At 40.2% G+C, this 14,424-nt stretch overlaps 1 protein-coding gene across 7 annotated transcripts in view; it reads left to right on the forward strand.

Moving 5' to 3' along the window:
• LOC123500192 (ephrin type-A receptor 4-A-like) overlaps window positions 1–14,424 on the forward strand; it is a 49,559-nt gene that overhangs the window by 25,133 nt on the left and 10,002 nt on the right. Inside the window, exons 4-17 of one of the 7 annotated variants that reach the window (XM_045248964.1) lie at window positions 3,164–3,319; window positions 3,538–3,707; window positions 4,168–4,312; window positions 4,698–4,730; window positions 5,869–5,975; window positions 6,854–7,040; window positions 7,357–7,468; window positions 9,160–9,227; window positions 11,041–11,094; window positions 11,933–12,156; window positions 12,437–12,604; window positions 12,740–12,949; window positions 13,132–13,302; window positions 13,968–14,134. In XM_045248964.1, coding sequence (XP_045104899.1) covers window positions 3,164–3,319; window positions 3,538–3,707; window positions 4,168–4,312; window positions 4,698–4,730; window positions 5,869–5,975; window positions 6,854–7,040; window positions 7,357–7,468; window positions 9,160–9,227; window positions 11,041–11,094; window positions 11,933–12,156; window positions 12,437–12,604; window positions 12,740–12,949; window positions 13,132–13,302; window positions 13,968–14,134 — 1,972 coding nt within the window. Of the gene's footprint in view, window positions 1–3,163; window positions 3,320–3,537; window positions 3,708–4,167; window positions 4,313–4,697; window positions 4,731–5,868; window positions 5,976–6,853; window positions 7,041–7,356; window positions 7,469–9,156; window positions 9,228–11,040; window positions 11,095–11,932; window positions 12,157–12,436; window positions 12,605–12,739; window positions 12,950–13,131; window positions 13,303–13,967; window positions 14,135–14,424 lie in introns of all 7 variants that reach the window. The other 6 variants (XM_045248965.1, XM_045248966.1, XM_045248968.1 and 3 more) reach the window with 6 other exon arrangements.

Genomic DNA, 14,424 nt, shown 5'->3' on the forward strand with positions numbered 1-14,424 from the left:
TCAAGACTTCCCTGAAGCCGGTGTGTAGCTGCATTCCCCGGGGCAGATCACCCGCGTGCTGGTCGCCGGCCTCGGCTTCTCCCTCGCACTGCAAGAAGTTTGGGCCCGGCAGATTATTTTCAGAGCTCAGTGTTGGCGCTTCTTGAGTTGTATCGTGTGCAGGGATCGTCTTTTGTTCCGAAAGGCGGCAGGAACTTCAAGGGTATTCCTCTTGATGCACCTCTTTCCTAGTTCCTCCTCCTCCTCCTCTGATTCCCCTCCGATCGTTCTCCTCCTCCTTGATTCCTCTCTCGCTTCTCCTCTTTCGCCGTCCCTTCCTTGTCCGTTCCATTCAGTGCAAACCGGGGGAAATGAAAGAAACGTAGGAAAATATGGACCTTTGCGAAATCCTTGAGCAAACGCGTATTTCTGAGAGAGAGAGAGAGAGAGAGAGAGAGAGAGAGAGAGAGAGAGAGAGAGAGGCAAGAATCAGCGAAGCGTCGCTAATGACGACGATCAAGTGTTTAAGTAAAGAAACTGGTGATGGACTTCCCGGCCTCCTGTCCTCCTCCTTTTCCACCTTCACCTCCTCCTCTGCTTCTCATCCTCATCCACTTTTTTTTTTCATTCTTCTCTTTTTCTTCCTCCTCCATTTCCTGCATCTCTTCATTTATTCCTGGTTATTTCCCTCTTCTTTTAACACAAGCATTATCTTCTTTCTTGACGCCGGCAGGGAAAAGAGAAAGGGATAAAAAGTTAAGAAGAAAAAAACCCACTCCTTCCATTACTTTGTCATGTAATAGCATTCACGAGTATTATCCCCAGCCACTCACTGTACCATTACATCGTTACCTCTATCCTATCGCTTCTTTTTCTTACTTTTTTTTCGTTTTTTCCCCTTTTTCCTTCACCCTGTCCCCGCCTCACCATCGTGTTCTCATTAACTTTTCATTACCACTCAGTACTCTTTACCGCGTCACCTTACCGGTTTCCCAGTGGTTCCCCCTATTACCCAGACAAGCCCTTCCGCTGCTGCCGCCCGCTATTCTGTGTCCTGCTCGCATAGTTATGGGGTAAAGGGAATTTGTCTTGGAGTTTATGTACGTGCTTGCGTCCGGGAGATGAGAAGCCGCGGAGTTGTCATTTCAGTGCGCTGGATGGCGGTGCGTGTGAGTTTCTTCTATTCACTCGATTTGCTAGTCTAAAGATTAACATTACTCGGGTATAGAGGAGTGGTGGCGTGTGTATTGCCTGACTTTTTGACATCATGGCTCGTTCTTGTTTTTCTTTCGTTCTTAATTGTCTCTATTTTCTTTTATTTTTTCTACATCTATTTGCGTTATGATTTTTTTTTCTTGGAGTGTATATATATATTCTCTCTCTCTCTCTCTCTCTCTCTCTCTCTCTCTCTCTCTCTCTCTCTCTCTCTCTCTCTCTCTCTCTCTCTCTCTCTCTCTCTCTCTCTCGGTAGTTAAGGGATATAAAGAGGACAAATAGAGACATAAGTGAACCTAATAAAAAATATACTAAGTTTGTATTAGCAGTGTATTAGCTTTTTATATGGAGGAATAGAGATGAGTGAAGGTGCTGGAGGGAAATAAAGGGTAACGTGTGTGCTTGTAGTGAAGTGACTTAGGCGGAGTAATGGATTGAAATAAGGGAGCATGAGTGAAGGAAATGGTGTAAAGGTGTGTGTGTGTGTGTGTGTGTGTGTGTGTGTGTGTGTGTGTGTGTGTGTGTGTGTGTCATCCGTCTTCCTCCATCTCTTCCTCCCATCATTCAAGTGTTTGTCTTTCTCTTCCTTGTCCCTTGTTCCTCTGCTTCCACCATTCCTTCATCCCTCACCTCCACTCCCCATGCATTTTCTTCCCCTCCTCCCCCTTACCGTCTTTCCTCTGCATACCGTCCTCTTATTTTTCTTTCTTTCTCTTTCCTCTCTCCTTCCACAACCCAGCTGGAAATATATATCGTTCTTGTTTTCTCATCCCACATTCATTTTGCATCACCGTTTTATATTCACGAGTATCTCAAGGTCGTATTTGTTTTGTTGAGCTATAGATGAAATACATAATAGAATGGGGTAAGATAAATGCTGCTTTGTTATTTCTCTCTTTATGTACGGATGTTTTGATGAGCGTAAAGCGACGAAGCAAAAAAGAAGAGGGCCTGATGTGAAAAAAAAAGATTGATATTTGTTCCCTGTTGTAGAAAGTTTTGTTGTATTGTTGTCAGTCTTTGGCATGTGGTGTAGTGTGGTGGTTTTTAATACATTTCGTAGTTATGGTGTCATTTAGCGTTTGGATGGTGCGTTCCGTTGATATGGTAGTGGTGGTGGTGGTGATGGTGGTGTTGGTATCGAGTCATCCACCATGCAGAGTTGTTATGCCATCGTGCGCATTTTGTTTGTCGCAGCTAAAGGCAGGTTATTGAGCCCTGCACACATGAAAGAACTCCGATAATTATTAATCACAAAAAATTGCACCAAATTGAGATTAATTTATATTTATCAACATTCATACGTGATCAAAGGCGATGAGGGCTGTGGTGGTGTGGCAGCGGCGGTGGGCGTCTGCTACCCCCCCCCCCCTCTCTCTCTCTCTCTCTCTCTCTCTTCTTTTCTTTTTACTACATCCCATCGCATTAAATTTTACATAAACAGTTGAATTAAAAGGTAAATTTCAGGACCCGAGTTGAAAGTTGAAAGTTGATGGATAAAGTTGAGGACGAGATCGAGACACTCCTCCCACCCTTCCAGACACTTTTCTTTTCTTTTTGAGGTACTGATGGAGAAGTGGTTGAGGAAAGTTGACGGGAGGAAGGGCGAAAAGAGTGAATTTACTATGATGGGTGTGGCGGGAGGGGACGGGGCTGAGGGACGGAGCTTCAAGAATCAAGACTAAAGAAAGATTGCGGTATTACTTCACCGTGTTAGAAACATAGGACCGTAAATGTGTAGTTTGTATTCTGTAGTACTGTGTTGTCAATAGTTGATCACTATGGTAGCGGGGTGAACTAATCCTGAACTGTCTTTGTCCCGGAGTGTGGGAATGTACTTGATTGTCGGAAATTCATGTAAAACTGAATAATTATTGTTCGTATTTTATATTTACTATTCATTTGCTATCAGTTAGATATTCTTGATGTTGGTTGCGTGAACTAATCATGTACTGTCTTCTCCCCGCAGTGTGCCCGCCAGGAAAGTACAAGGACAGTGTGGGCGCCGACGAGTGCCGTGATTGTCCGGAACACAGCGCCGCCGCCCACGCCGGAGCCTCAGAATGCCGCTGCGACACAGGCTACTTCCGTGCCCCCAAGGACCCCCGTGGCATGCCCTGCACACGTTTGTATCCCAGTGTCCTTATGTATTTATAATTTTGATATGAAATATGTAGATGGGAAACAAAGAAAATGTTAATCACCTCTGTGGCTTTTGAAAATAATCATGGTGAGAGACCAGTGTTTCAGAATCCGGGTCTGCGTAACTTCAGTACGTATTCATAATGGCACATGTAATCACGATTGAAACTTTGATATTAACTTTTAGATATTCCTCTTCAGGTCCTCCCAGCAAGCCACAGAACATCACGGTGAACTTTGTGGACCAGTCAACAGTGATCCTGGCCTGGCAGCCGCCGCTCAACGAGGGCGGCCGTACCGACACCCTGTACCGTGTGGTGTGTGACGCTTGCGGCAGCCACGTCTCCTACTACCCGCCGCAAATGGCAGACGTAAGCCACTGGAGAGCATTGCCACTATATCTTCACCAATTCCATATAATGAACTGCATACAGTATATATTTATTTGATTTATTAGTTATTATATTTTTATCTATTTACCCATCCATCTTTCAATGTAGTATCTATTTATATAGAAGAATATAGGTTACATGCATACTAATGATTGTTGTAAGCCACTCTAAAACAACATAGATATACTTCACCTTGTTAAAAACGTATCACAAAGTTAGGTGTTTATTCATTCATCTATTTTTTTTTTCTTTAATATACTGTAAAAACATTAAAAACTTTTAGAGTCACATTCTATTTCAATATACTCTAACACAGCATTAGATTAATCACACTGCAGCATGCAATACAACAAAGTACATTACACTCCACCAATCCATTACTGTGGGCCATCCTCCACCCCACACATGGGCACGACCAACTAACACTCTTGCACCACAGGAGAGGTTCAACGCCACGCAGGTCACCATCAGCGGCCTCAACCCTGTCACCACCTACCGCTTCCAAGTGTTTGCCGAGAATGGGGTGTCCAAGCAGGCCCCTGAGGCACAGTACCTGGACATCACTGTCACCACTGAGGCATCAGGTAAGCCGCACCTCTCCCCACCCATCTCTTTTCACAACACCCTTAGCTGTCCCATACCTTTGAGCTGCAAACATTGATAGGTTAGTTTGTGTACTTGCACTTAAAGGCTGAGATATAACCACTTATGTACTTTATGAAAGAAGTTTTGAACAGTATGTAGTTTATGTTGCAGAGGAGAAGCAAAAAATACCCCATGCTTTCTCATAATAGTAAACATATAGGACTTGCAATTTTCGGCTTAGATTCAAAAGTATTATTAGGTGTTTGTAAATATGTAATTATGAGATTACTATGTATATTACTTCACTTGTTGAATACGTAGTTATGTAGTGTAGTGATTGTGTGTGCGATGTAGTAATGTGAGCCTTTCCTTCCCCGGACCAAGGTCGCTTTATGGTGATTGGCTACGAGGCTGAGGGTGGGTGAACCGTCTCCTGGTTAATGCTTCTCCTCCTCCTTTCCTTCCTGAGCCTTCATCCTTCTCCCTTCCTCTATCTCTCTCTCTCTTTCTCTCTCACACCTCACAACAGAGACTGCCACTCACACCAATCTTTATTAACCCTGTTTATGTATATTACTTATTTCATGTGTTATATGATCTACATACTTAGATGTTTTTGTATATACTACTGTAGTTCTCTCTCTCTCTCTCTCTCTCTCTCTCTCTCTCTCTCTCTCTCTCTCTCTCTCTCTCTCTCTCTCTCTCTCATGCATTTTCAGTGTGATCACTACAATAATTGTTGTTCAAAATTATAATTTACAAGTTATTTCATGATCAGTAGTTATTATTGAGCAATTTTATTTAAAATATTAATCTCTATGCAGAAGTGAAATGCACCTGTACATGTTAATCACTGCTCGCAGAGAGAGAGAGAGAGAGAGATAACTATATTAGTGCGACTTCTTTTTATTAAGTGACAAGTATCTCCTCAGTGTAAATATCTCTTAGCTTTGTCTATCCTTTCCTTCACTCCTACTGCTTTGCATGCTTTAGGATTATTAATAAATAAGATTACTTGAAGAAAATTTCAAGATGCATCTTTGTGAGCTACAGTGTTAAGAAGGATGTTGATAGTACAGCTATAGTGAGAATTTTATCTAACAGAACTAGAAGCTTGTTTTTGCTTTGTGTTGGGGACACCTTTAAAGTCTTTGCAAGGCTTTTAAGCTATTCTAGTTTTCATTTGTCAAAATCACAGATGAAATAGTTGACCTACATTAATCTGTTCAGTCTGACATGGGGCTGTTGGTTCACATTCTTCATTTATAACAGACATTTTTGCTCCATCATTTGTAAAAGGCTGCACTTCTTATTCTTATTCTATTATTTCTCCTCCTGACTATTGTACTTGCAGCATAATTTAACTACTATTATTCATAAAATACTGTTAAATTTTCAGTAATATAAGTGAAGGTCATATGTATGTAGAGGACAACTTCACAAATGAGGGTTTCTTTGAAGTTGAGATACATTCAGTAACTCTTTGGGAGAACTGAATTACACTTATGAGTATGAGCAGGGAGTGGTGAGACTGACCCAGTAACTTTTCCTCCAGTGCCCTCCACAGTGAGCAACGTGCGGGTGACCAGCGTGAAAAGCACAGAGATCTCCTTGGCGTGGGATGCTCCTAGCGACCCTTACTCTGACATAGAAATGTATGAGGTGAGGAACATGAAAAGCAGTGACTATACCACACTATTTCACACTGTTTGTGTCTTAGTGATATAGGACAGTTCTTTTGTCCTTTTCATTGGTAAGCTCTCTAACTCTTTGCATACTTTCATATTTTCCCCTTTCTATGACTTGAAGTCTTTTTAGATGAGGTCTCAAGATACTTCTCCAACTTCACATTATTCTTTTGGCCCTTTTTTCTTTAGGGATTGGCACCTTCTTTTACATAAAAAATAGGTGTCATATCCTATTTTGGAGCATCATAAAAACTAAGGAAATTTATCTAAGGGACAAACTCAAGTCACAAGAAGTGCGCACTGGAATCACTGATGTGGAGGTGTGGAGTATAGATCCTCAGACACAAGAAATATAAGAAGAACTTCCAGGTTCTGAGATCAATTTTGGCAACTTCACACTTCTGGTCTTTCACACTCATAAATTTTATATCTCTTTATCATTATGTTCAAAAGATATATTGGATAAGGTGGTGAACATGGGATCAGGCAGACGTCCATGCGTAGGCTCAAATCCCACCATGTACCACCACTTTGCCATTTGCCGAGTGGTTTAAAGTTACCTACATGTCACCATGATATCCAGGTTCTAGGTGGTTACACCAAAGATGCGCTTGGGTGGTAATATAGGCCCTAATATGGTTACCAATATAAATGAAATTGCCTGCACCATTAATGGTGAAAGCTGAACAGTGCTTTCCATACTCTTCAAGTATACCTACAGGCACTACAGGCCAGGAAATAAAAAAAATAAAAAAGAAGAAAAGAGAAACTTCTTGTAATCCAATCCATATATTACAAGTCATTGTTTGTAATATACATGCCATGCTTATAGAGTTGGTCTTATATCAATAGGTTCGGTACTATGTGAGAGACCAACACAACAACTCATCAAGTATCCTCACCAAGAAGGAAGAGTCGTCCCTGGTTGCACTGAGGCAAGGGACAGATTACGGCTTCCAGGTCAGAGCTAAGACGACACATGGATGGGGCAAATACTCCCAACCCATTTACAAGAGGACAGGGCAGCTGCTGGGAACTGGTAAGGCTATCTGGAATATAATAGAGATATTTTTTAGATAAGATCCTCCACACTTATTTGATATCAAGACTATTTCTTATGAATTTGGTCATGGTTTTCATGTTTACTCAAATTATTTATTTCTAGTCTCCTATTTTTACAATTTTTTCTTTATGTATGTTGCAATCAAAATGTTTTCTCTTTTTTCTCTCCTAAGATCTTTTCTTCTTCCTCCTGTATGCATTCTCTGTACAACATGACTGTAGCTTCTGTATCCTCCTCTTCCTGTAGTCTAGGCCTGTGCCGTGATATTTGACTCAGACTGCTATATTTTCAGCCTACGTAGGAGACGAAGATAACACTCAAGTGCGCATCATTGTTGGGGCAACAGTGGGAGCCTTTGTAGTGATTGCTGTCATCGTCATCATGACTCTCCTCTTCCTCAGAAGGTGCGTTACAGGGATCCATATTTTACTTTCTTTTGTGTTTTTGTTTCAATTTATTTTTTTGAGGAAATGTCTTAATAATAACATTGGTTAGAATTTTATTATAAAAGCCAATTATTTGTTTAAGACATTTGAAGTATTATTGTTTATTAACTAAGTATGTAGTCTTGCTTGATTTTACTTATTGTATTGGTATTTGCATGATTTGTCTTAAGTACAACCTTTAAGACTATACCAGTTTAACTTCTGGTTTCAGCAAAAGTTTCTTCCATCATTACAGAGCTTCCATAATCCTGCCCTTCTCTTCACATTAGAATAGCATGGAAAAGCTGTCATTCAGTCATGGATAAAGTGGAAATATACTGTGTAGCTTGAAACCTTACTCTTATCTCTGTAATGGAATTTTTCTATATGTTCATCTAATCTGATAAAGTTAGATTAATATATAATTATGTTAACAACTATGCCATTTGTTTGCATCTACTTGCATACACACACACACACACACACACACACATACACACCATAGTGTAGTGGTTACCACGCTCGGCTCGCAATCCAGAGGGCCCGGATTCAAGTCCCGGGAAGCGGTGAGGCAAATGGGCAACCCTCTTAATGTGTAGCCCCTGTTCACCGAGTAGTAAATAGATACGGGATGTAACTCAAGGGGTTGTGGCCTTGCTTTCCCGGTGTGTGGAGTGTGTGTTGTGGTCTCAGTCCTACCTGAAGATCGGTCTATGTACTCTGAGCTCACTCTGTAATGGGGAAGACTGGCTGGTTGACCAGCAGGCAACCGTGGTGGTGAATTACACACACACACACACACACACACACACACACACACACACACACACACACACACACACACACACACACACACACACACACACACACACACACACACACACACACACACACACACACACACACACACACACACACACACACACACACACACACACAGTAGCTCAGTGGTTAAAGCACTGGCTTCACAAGCCAGAGGACCGGGGTTCGATTCCCCAGCCGGGTGGAGATATTTGGGTGTGTCTCCTTTCACGTGTAGCCCCTGTTCACTTACCAGTGAGTAGATACGAGATGTAAATCGAGGAGTTGTGACCTTGTTGTCCCGGTGTGTGGTGTGTGCCTGGTCTCAGGCCTATCCGAAGATCGGAAACAATGAGTTCTGAGCTCGTTCCGTAGGGCAACGTCTGGCTGTCTCGTCAGAGACTGCAGCAGATCAAACAGTGAATTACACACACTAACACATGGAAAAAAAAATCAAGAAAATATAAATAACTTGCATGGTTTCAGTACTGTAGATTATCATCGAATTCCTTGTATCCATCTCTTTGTAGCTCACTTCCTTCACTAGTGAGGCACAATTAAGTCTCCATACAAACACAATTTTTTAACTTGTCCCTATCATTTATCAGTTGGTCCTATACACAAATTGTGTGAATGTTGGTATGGAGATTAATGCTTCAGTCTATATGACAATAGAAATTACACTGATGATAATGATGATTAATACATAGTAGTAATAGTAATGTTAATAGTAATAACTCTAGAATTATTCTGGTTTGTCATTCTCATCACTTTGTAGTTGTGTTGTTTCCACTTTTGGCTTCCATGGCATGTCTCTGGTGGTGGGTATTTTGTGAGACTAAACTTGATATGTTTCAATGTTTCAGCAGAGGCACAGATGAATGCAACAAAAAGCAGCCATCAGACTGCGACACGTTAGAATACCGCAACGGCGAAGGTAAGGCAAAAGTGTTTGTGATAGGAGTATTGCAAGATATAACACTATGATTTCCTTATATTCCTTTGTAGCACCCCTTTTTCTTTCATCCTAGAACATAAAACAACTAATATTACAAGTATTATTTGTATAGATTCTTTCACCACTGCAGGATTTGGTTTTATTCACCATTTTCATACCAGCCTTTAAAAGTTTCCATTTTTGTTTCTGAGTTCATTTGTGCTAGATATCAAAAGTAAACTTACCTAACAGATACCACCAACTTGTGTCATCCTGCGTTACACCCTGCCTGCTTTAGAACTGGGCATCTCACCCCGTGGACCCTTAACACATCTGTGTACAGTACGTGTAGCACCCACCAGGCTCCTGCTACCCCCCCATGCTCAGCAATAAGACCCATGCGCTTGTTCGCATGTCAGTTGCTACACCCTACCATTACTCTCAATGTACAGTATGACTGGAGGACTTGCCTCATGTACTGCAGGAGCCCCATATACGTATTGCCTACACCTTTCCCTGCATCATTATCATGCTGGAACATTTGCCTGACACTTTGGTAGCCTGAGTTACATCTCCTGCACACTCATATACTACTACACCCTATGTCCCTGCATTAAAAATAATAATAAAAAATAAGAATTACAATTGAATCCATATTTCCTCCATAGATAAAAAAAAAAAAAGGAAACTATTTTTCATATCATTGTTTCCCTCTATTTTGAGTAGACACTGGAAGTTTGCAGTTTTCTCATGAGTCTTTCTTCAAGACAAATTTTGGAGACCCTTTTGACTTCCATTATAAAAAAAAAATTGCTGTAGATGCATTTGAAACCTCATTTCTTAAAAAAAAAAAAAAAAAAGAAAAGTAAAAACTAAATAAAACTTATTTGAAACTCAGATTTGAATTATATAATCCAAGGTTTCAAAGGCAAAGACCCTATTGTGAATATCCTTGGCTGTCAGGAATCACTCTCTGACTGCCTCACTTTCCCTCCCTCCTGCAATCACCCTCCCAGGACTGATTGTCACCTTCAGTAAGTGTAAGTCTTATGCCTGGCCCTTCTGTGCATACCAGTAGCCTCCTGCATCAAGCCTCCTGTAGGGAGCCCTGCTTTGGTTGTCTGATAGTTTTGATTGCAATGTGATAATTTTTTAGTTACTCTCTGCTGGCTGAGCTCCTTCTTTTATCAACCTCGGCTTCACCTTGATTGAAATACATGTAAACGCTTCATACAAAATTATTTTGCTCCTGCCATTGCTGTATTCCAAATTAGCAACTGCAATTACTCTCTTGTGTGCATTACTTTCCTGCAATTATAACCACATGCCATAACACTGCAGTATATGCTTAGCGTACCAGTATCTTACTTGTATTTGATAGGTGGTACAAGTAGTAGTTAACAATCAATTCATCAAAATATACTGTCTAAAAAATTACACAACAAACTAATGACCTACTTTTTGAAGCCACTAATATATTGTTTGACATAACCTAGCATCCATTATCATATTGCTACTAAAGCAGATAATTCTCTGGTCTTAGAAAACCTTAGCTGCTTCATCAAGCAATTATCTCACTTCTCTTTCTAACATTTCCTCTATAGTCCACCTAACTGTGGTACTAGAATGCAGTTTCTTAAAGTACGTACTGACAACAAGAGCCAGATCCCCCGACCCTCTGAGGCATGTGTGTATAGATCACTCAGAAACCCGGTTAGTGTAAGTCCACCCGTTTATTGTCTCTGCTGCAGAAGTGAGCCTCCCTAGTACGTAATTTGTGTTTAACTCCCGTATTTTTACCCATCTGTTACAGTGCACGGTGTTTTGGAAAACCCACCTATAGTCCAAACCCACACCACCGGAAGTAGTAAGTATTAGTTCCCTAATGTCCTACTAACCAATGGCCAAAAGGAGAGACTGAATAAAGAAACAAAAAGGAACAAAATTTAATCTGTTTTCAGAGCAGAGTTTTGTTGCTCCCCACTTCTAAGAGTGCTTTTAATATGATGTTTATTTTCTGTTTTCTTGCATTTTTAAGTTTTTTGTTTCTCTCCCAAAAGCCTGACCACAATCATGAGTATGCCTTGTGCTGTGACCCCTTCCCTTGCCCCAAACCTCCCGGAGATGTCCTCAGTCATTACCTGTAGGAGTAGATACAATTAATCCAGTATTTTTTATGCTTTGCTCTACTAATGCCCTAAACATGCTTAGCTTTTCTATTTTATTTTTGTTTTATTGAAAATGCAGTATAAAGCTTTTTAATGTTTGTTTTATTTCAGCTTTTTTGTGTTGCCTCAAAAGATCATATAAGTATTAATTAAGATTTGCCACCGAGCAACACAACACCTGACATTTATGTTTTCATGTCAAAATTCTAATTTATGCATCAGAAATGTTTTATCTGATTTATATTTCAGACACCAGGTAACACGTTTTGATCACTAGCATTGTTTATTTATTTATTCATTCATTTATTTACCTATTTATCTACTATTTATTTTATTAACATTATTTTCTTTTTCATAAAACACTATTACACTTTTATCCTGTTGTATGATTTACAACAGAGGATAGTTTCTTCCTGTAAATGAAATGCCAAATGATCTGTGAATAAAACTGAGTGCTGTGCATAATGAAAATCTGCTGAATATTTCTGAATCCAAACAAAAAACAAATCATTCACATGGGTCACTTCTTGCTTGCAGTGACCACTCCTCTCTTCACACAAGTTGGCCACCACAGAACATACATTGACCCTCACACATATGAAGACCCAAACCAAGCCATCAGGGAATTTGCCCGGGAAATTGATGCATCTTACATAACCATTGAAGCAATTATTGGTGGCGGGGAGTTTGGGGACGTATGCAAGGGTAAACTTCAGCTACCCAGCCGACCAGAGATGACAGTAGCTATAAAGACTTTGAAGGTCAGTAATATTTTTTTTTGGTAAAATTCACTGATGAAAAATATATTTGGGGTCAGATTGCATTATAGTGTATGAACTCAGTTGCTCAGGAGCTTAGCCATGTAAACTTTGAAAATTAGTGAAGAGTCACACAATTTACTGCACTTACTGAGAACATTATGATTAATCATCACAAATTCTAAGCAACTTTTTACTTTCATAAATTGATTATGATGCACTGAACACTGTTGTAATTTTTCACTTTTCCCTCTTTGTGTGTATGGTATTTGTACACAAACAGCCTGGTTCATCTGAGAAAGCTCGTGTTGATTTCCTGACGGAGGCCTCCATCATGGGCCAGTTCGAGCACCCAAATGTCATCTTCCTGCAGGGAGTGGTGACCAAGAGCAACCCAGTCATGATCATAACAGAATATATGGAGAATGGTTCCCTTGATCATTTTCTTAGGGTAAGCTTCATTCTGCTAGTTTAATTTGGTTTTACAAGGATAATCATTACAAATACATGGCACTCTATAGAATGATTCATGTGGGATGTCACTTTTATATGGCTTCACTGGTTAACATTTCCCTGCTTCCTACAGGTGAATGATGGCAAGTTCCAGGTCCTGCAACTTGTGGGGATGATGCGCTGTATTGCTTCAGGGATGCAGTACCTCAGCGAGATGAATTACGTTCACAGGGACCTGGCTGCTCGTAATGTGCTTGTGAATGGTCAGCTTATATGCAAGATTGCTGATTTTGGTTTGTCAAGAGAGATAGAAAGTCATACAGAAGGAGCATATACCACAAGGGTGAGTTTGTATTGTGAAGAGTCATGTCATGTTTGTCATTTTATGAAGCTGTGTTTTATCTTGTGGCGGTATGTCTCCTCTTGTCCTCCTTACAGTTCAACAACTCATTCCTGATCTAGCAGCTTAATAGCAGGGAACACTAAGTGGAGCTCAGTCTTTGAGTGTTCCTTATTGTGTTGCAGGGGGGTAAGATACCAGTTCGATGGACGGCACCTGAAGCTATCGCTTTCCGCAAGTTTACAAGTGCTTCGGACGTGTGGAGTCTTGGCATAGTAATGTGGGAAGTCATGAGTTACGGAGAGAGACCATACTGGAACTGGAGCAATCAAGACGTCATCAAGAGTATTGAAAAGGTACTGTATCTTGAGAATTGTTGTGGTTCAGATAGCTCTTGGGATTTGCTAGTGTCTAAGTTAGTATCATGATACAAATAACTGATAATTGATTGTTTTCAATAGAGCATCGTGTAGCATGTTCAAAACGTTGTACAACATGTTGTCTTATGCTTCATCTCAAATCATTTGTCACCAAACACCATCTCATTTAGACAGACTAACAATTGAAACTGTAGCTCAAAAGAATATAAAAGTATTGTCCTTATGGCAATATAATGACCTGTGTACCAAGAATCATGTTATAAAGCCAGATATCAACCAGACTTGTCATCTGTAGTCTGTCTTGAGGCTGAGTCTGCTATGTCTGCAGTCTGAGTTGTGTTTCTAGTTCACACAAAGTTAATTATACTAATTGTAAGGAAGTGTTATCATAAAAGTCACCATAAATAGTACAAGAAATTGAATAAAGGTAGTATTTTCTTAGCAAACTCTAGAGATATTAGGTACTTATAGAATCTTGATGTAATGAAATTTCTTTTTTATTTTTTCACTTCAAGAAAATACTATAATTACACATTCATCAGTTCTTCTATGTTTATACTTGTGCACATATTTCATAGGCATATGTGGCTCAGGTAAGCAATTGTGAACTTAGTGAATACTCATGAGTTAATGCCTTGTAGGGTTACCGCCTGCCAGCCCCAATGGAGTGCCCCGAGGCAATATATCAGCTGATGTTAGACTGCTGGCAGAAGGAGCGCAACCATCGTCCAAACTTTGCCTCCATTGTGAGGACCCTTGACAGACTGATCCGAACCCCTGAAGCACTCAACAAAGTGGCCCAAAACAGGTAATTATAGTACATGAACATTAGCAAGCAGATGTGAATGCTAGCTTGAAATATAATCAGGGTTCTACTTGTGTGTAAGGGTAATATTTTTTTTTATGATTTAATAGTTTATTGTGTCATCTTGTTATATCATCATTATCCTGTGTTGGTCAGTAGATCCCTGATTACATTATTTATGACTCAAGGCTCACAGAATGAAGAGTGTGTGGAATCAATTCTTATTTTCTGTTGTGTTGCTGAAACTGATTCAATAGTTACCAACACATTTTTTGGGTTGAAAGCTGATGAAA

Source organism: Portunus trituberculatus, chromosome 50 (genome assembly GCF_017591435.1).
Source record: "Portunus trituberculatus isolate SZX2019 chromosome 50, ASM1759143v1, whole genome shotgun sequence".
NCBI lineage: Eukaryota > Metazoa > Arthropoda > Malacostraca > Decapoda > Portunidae > Portunus > Portunus trituberculatus.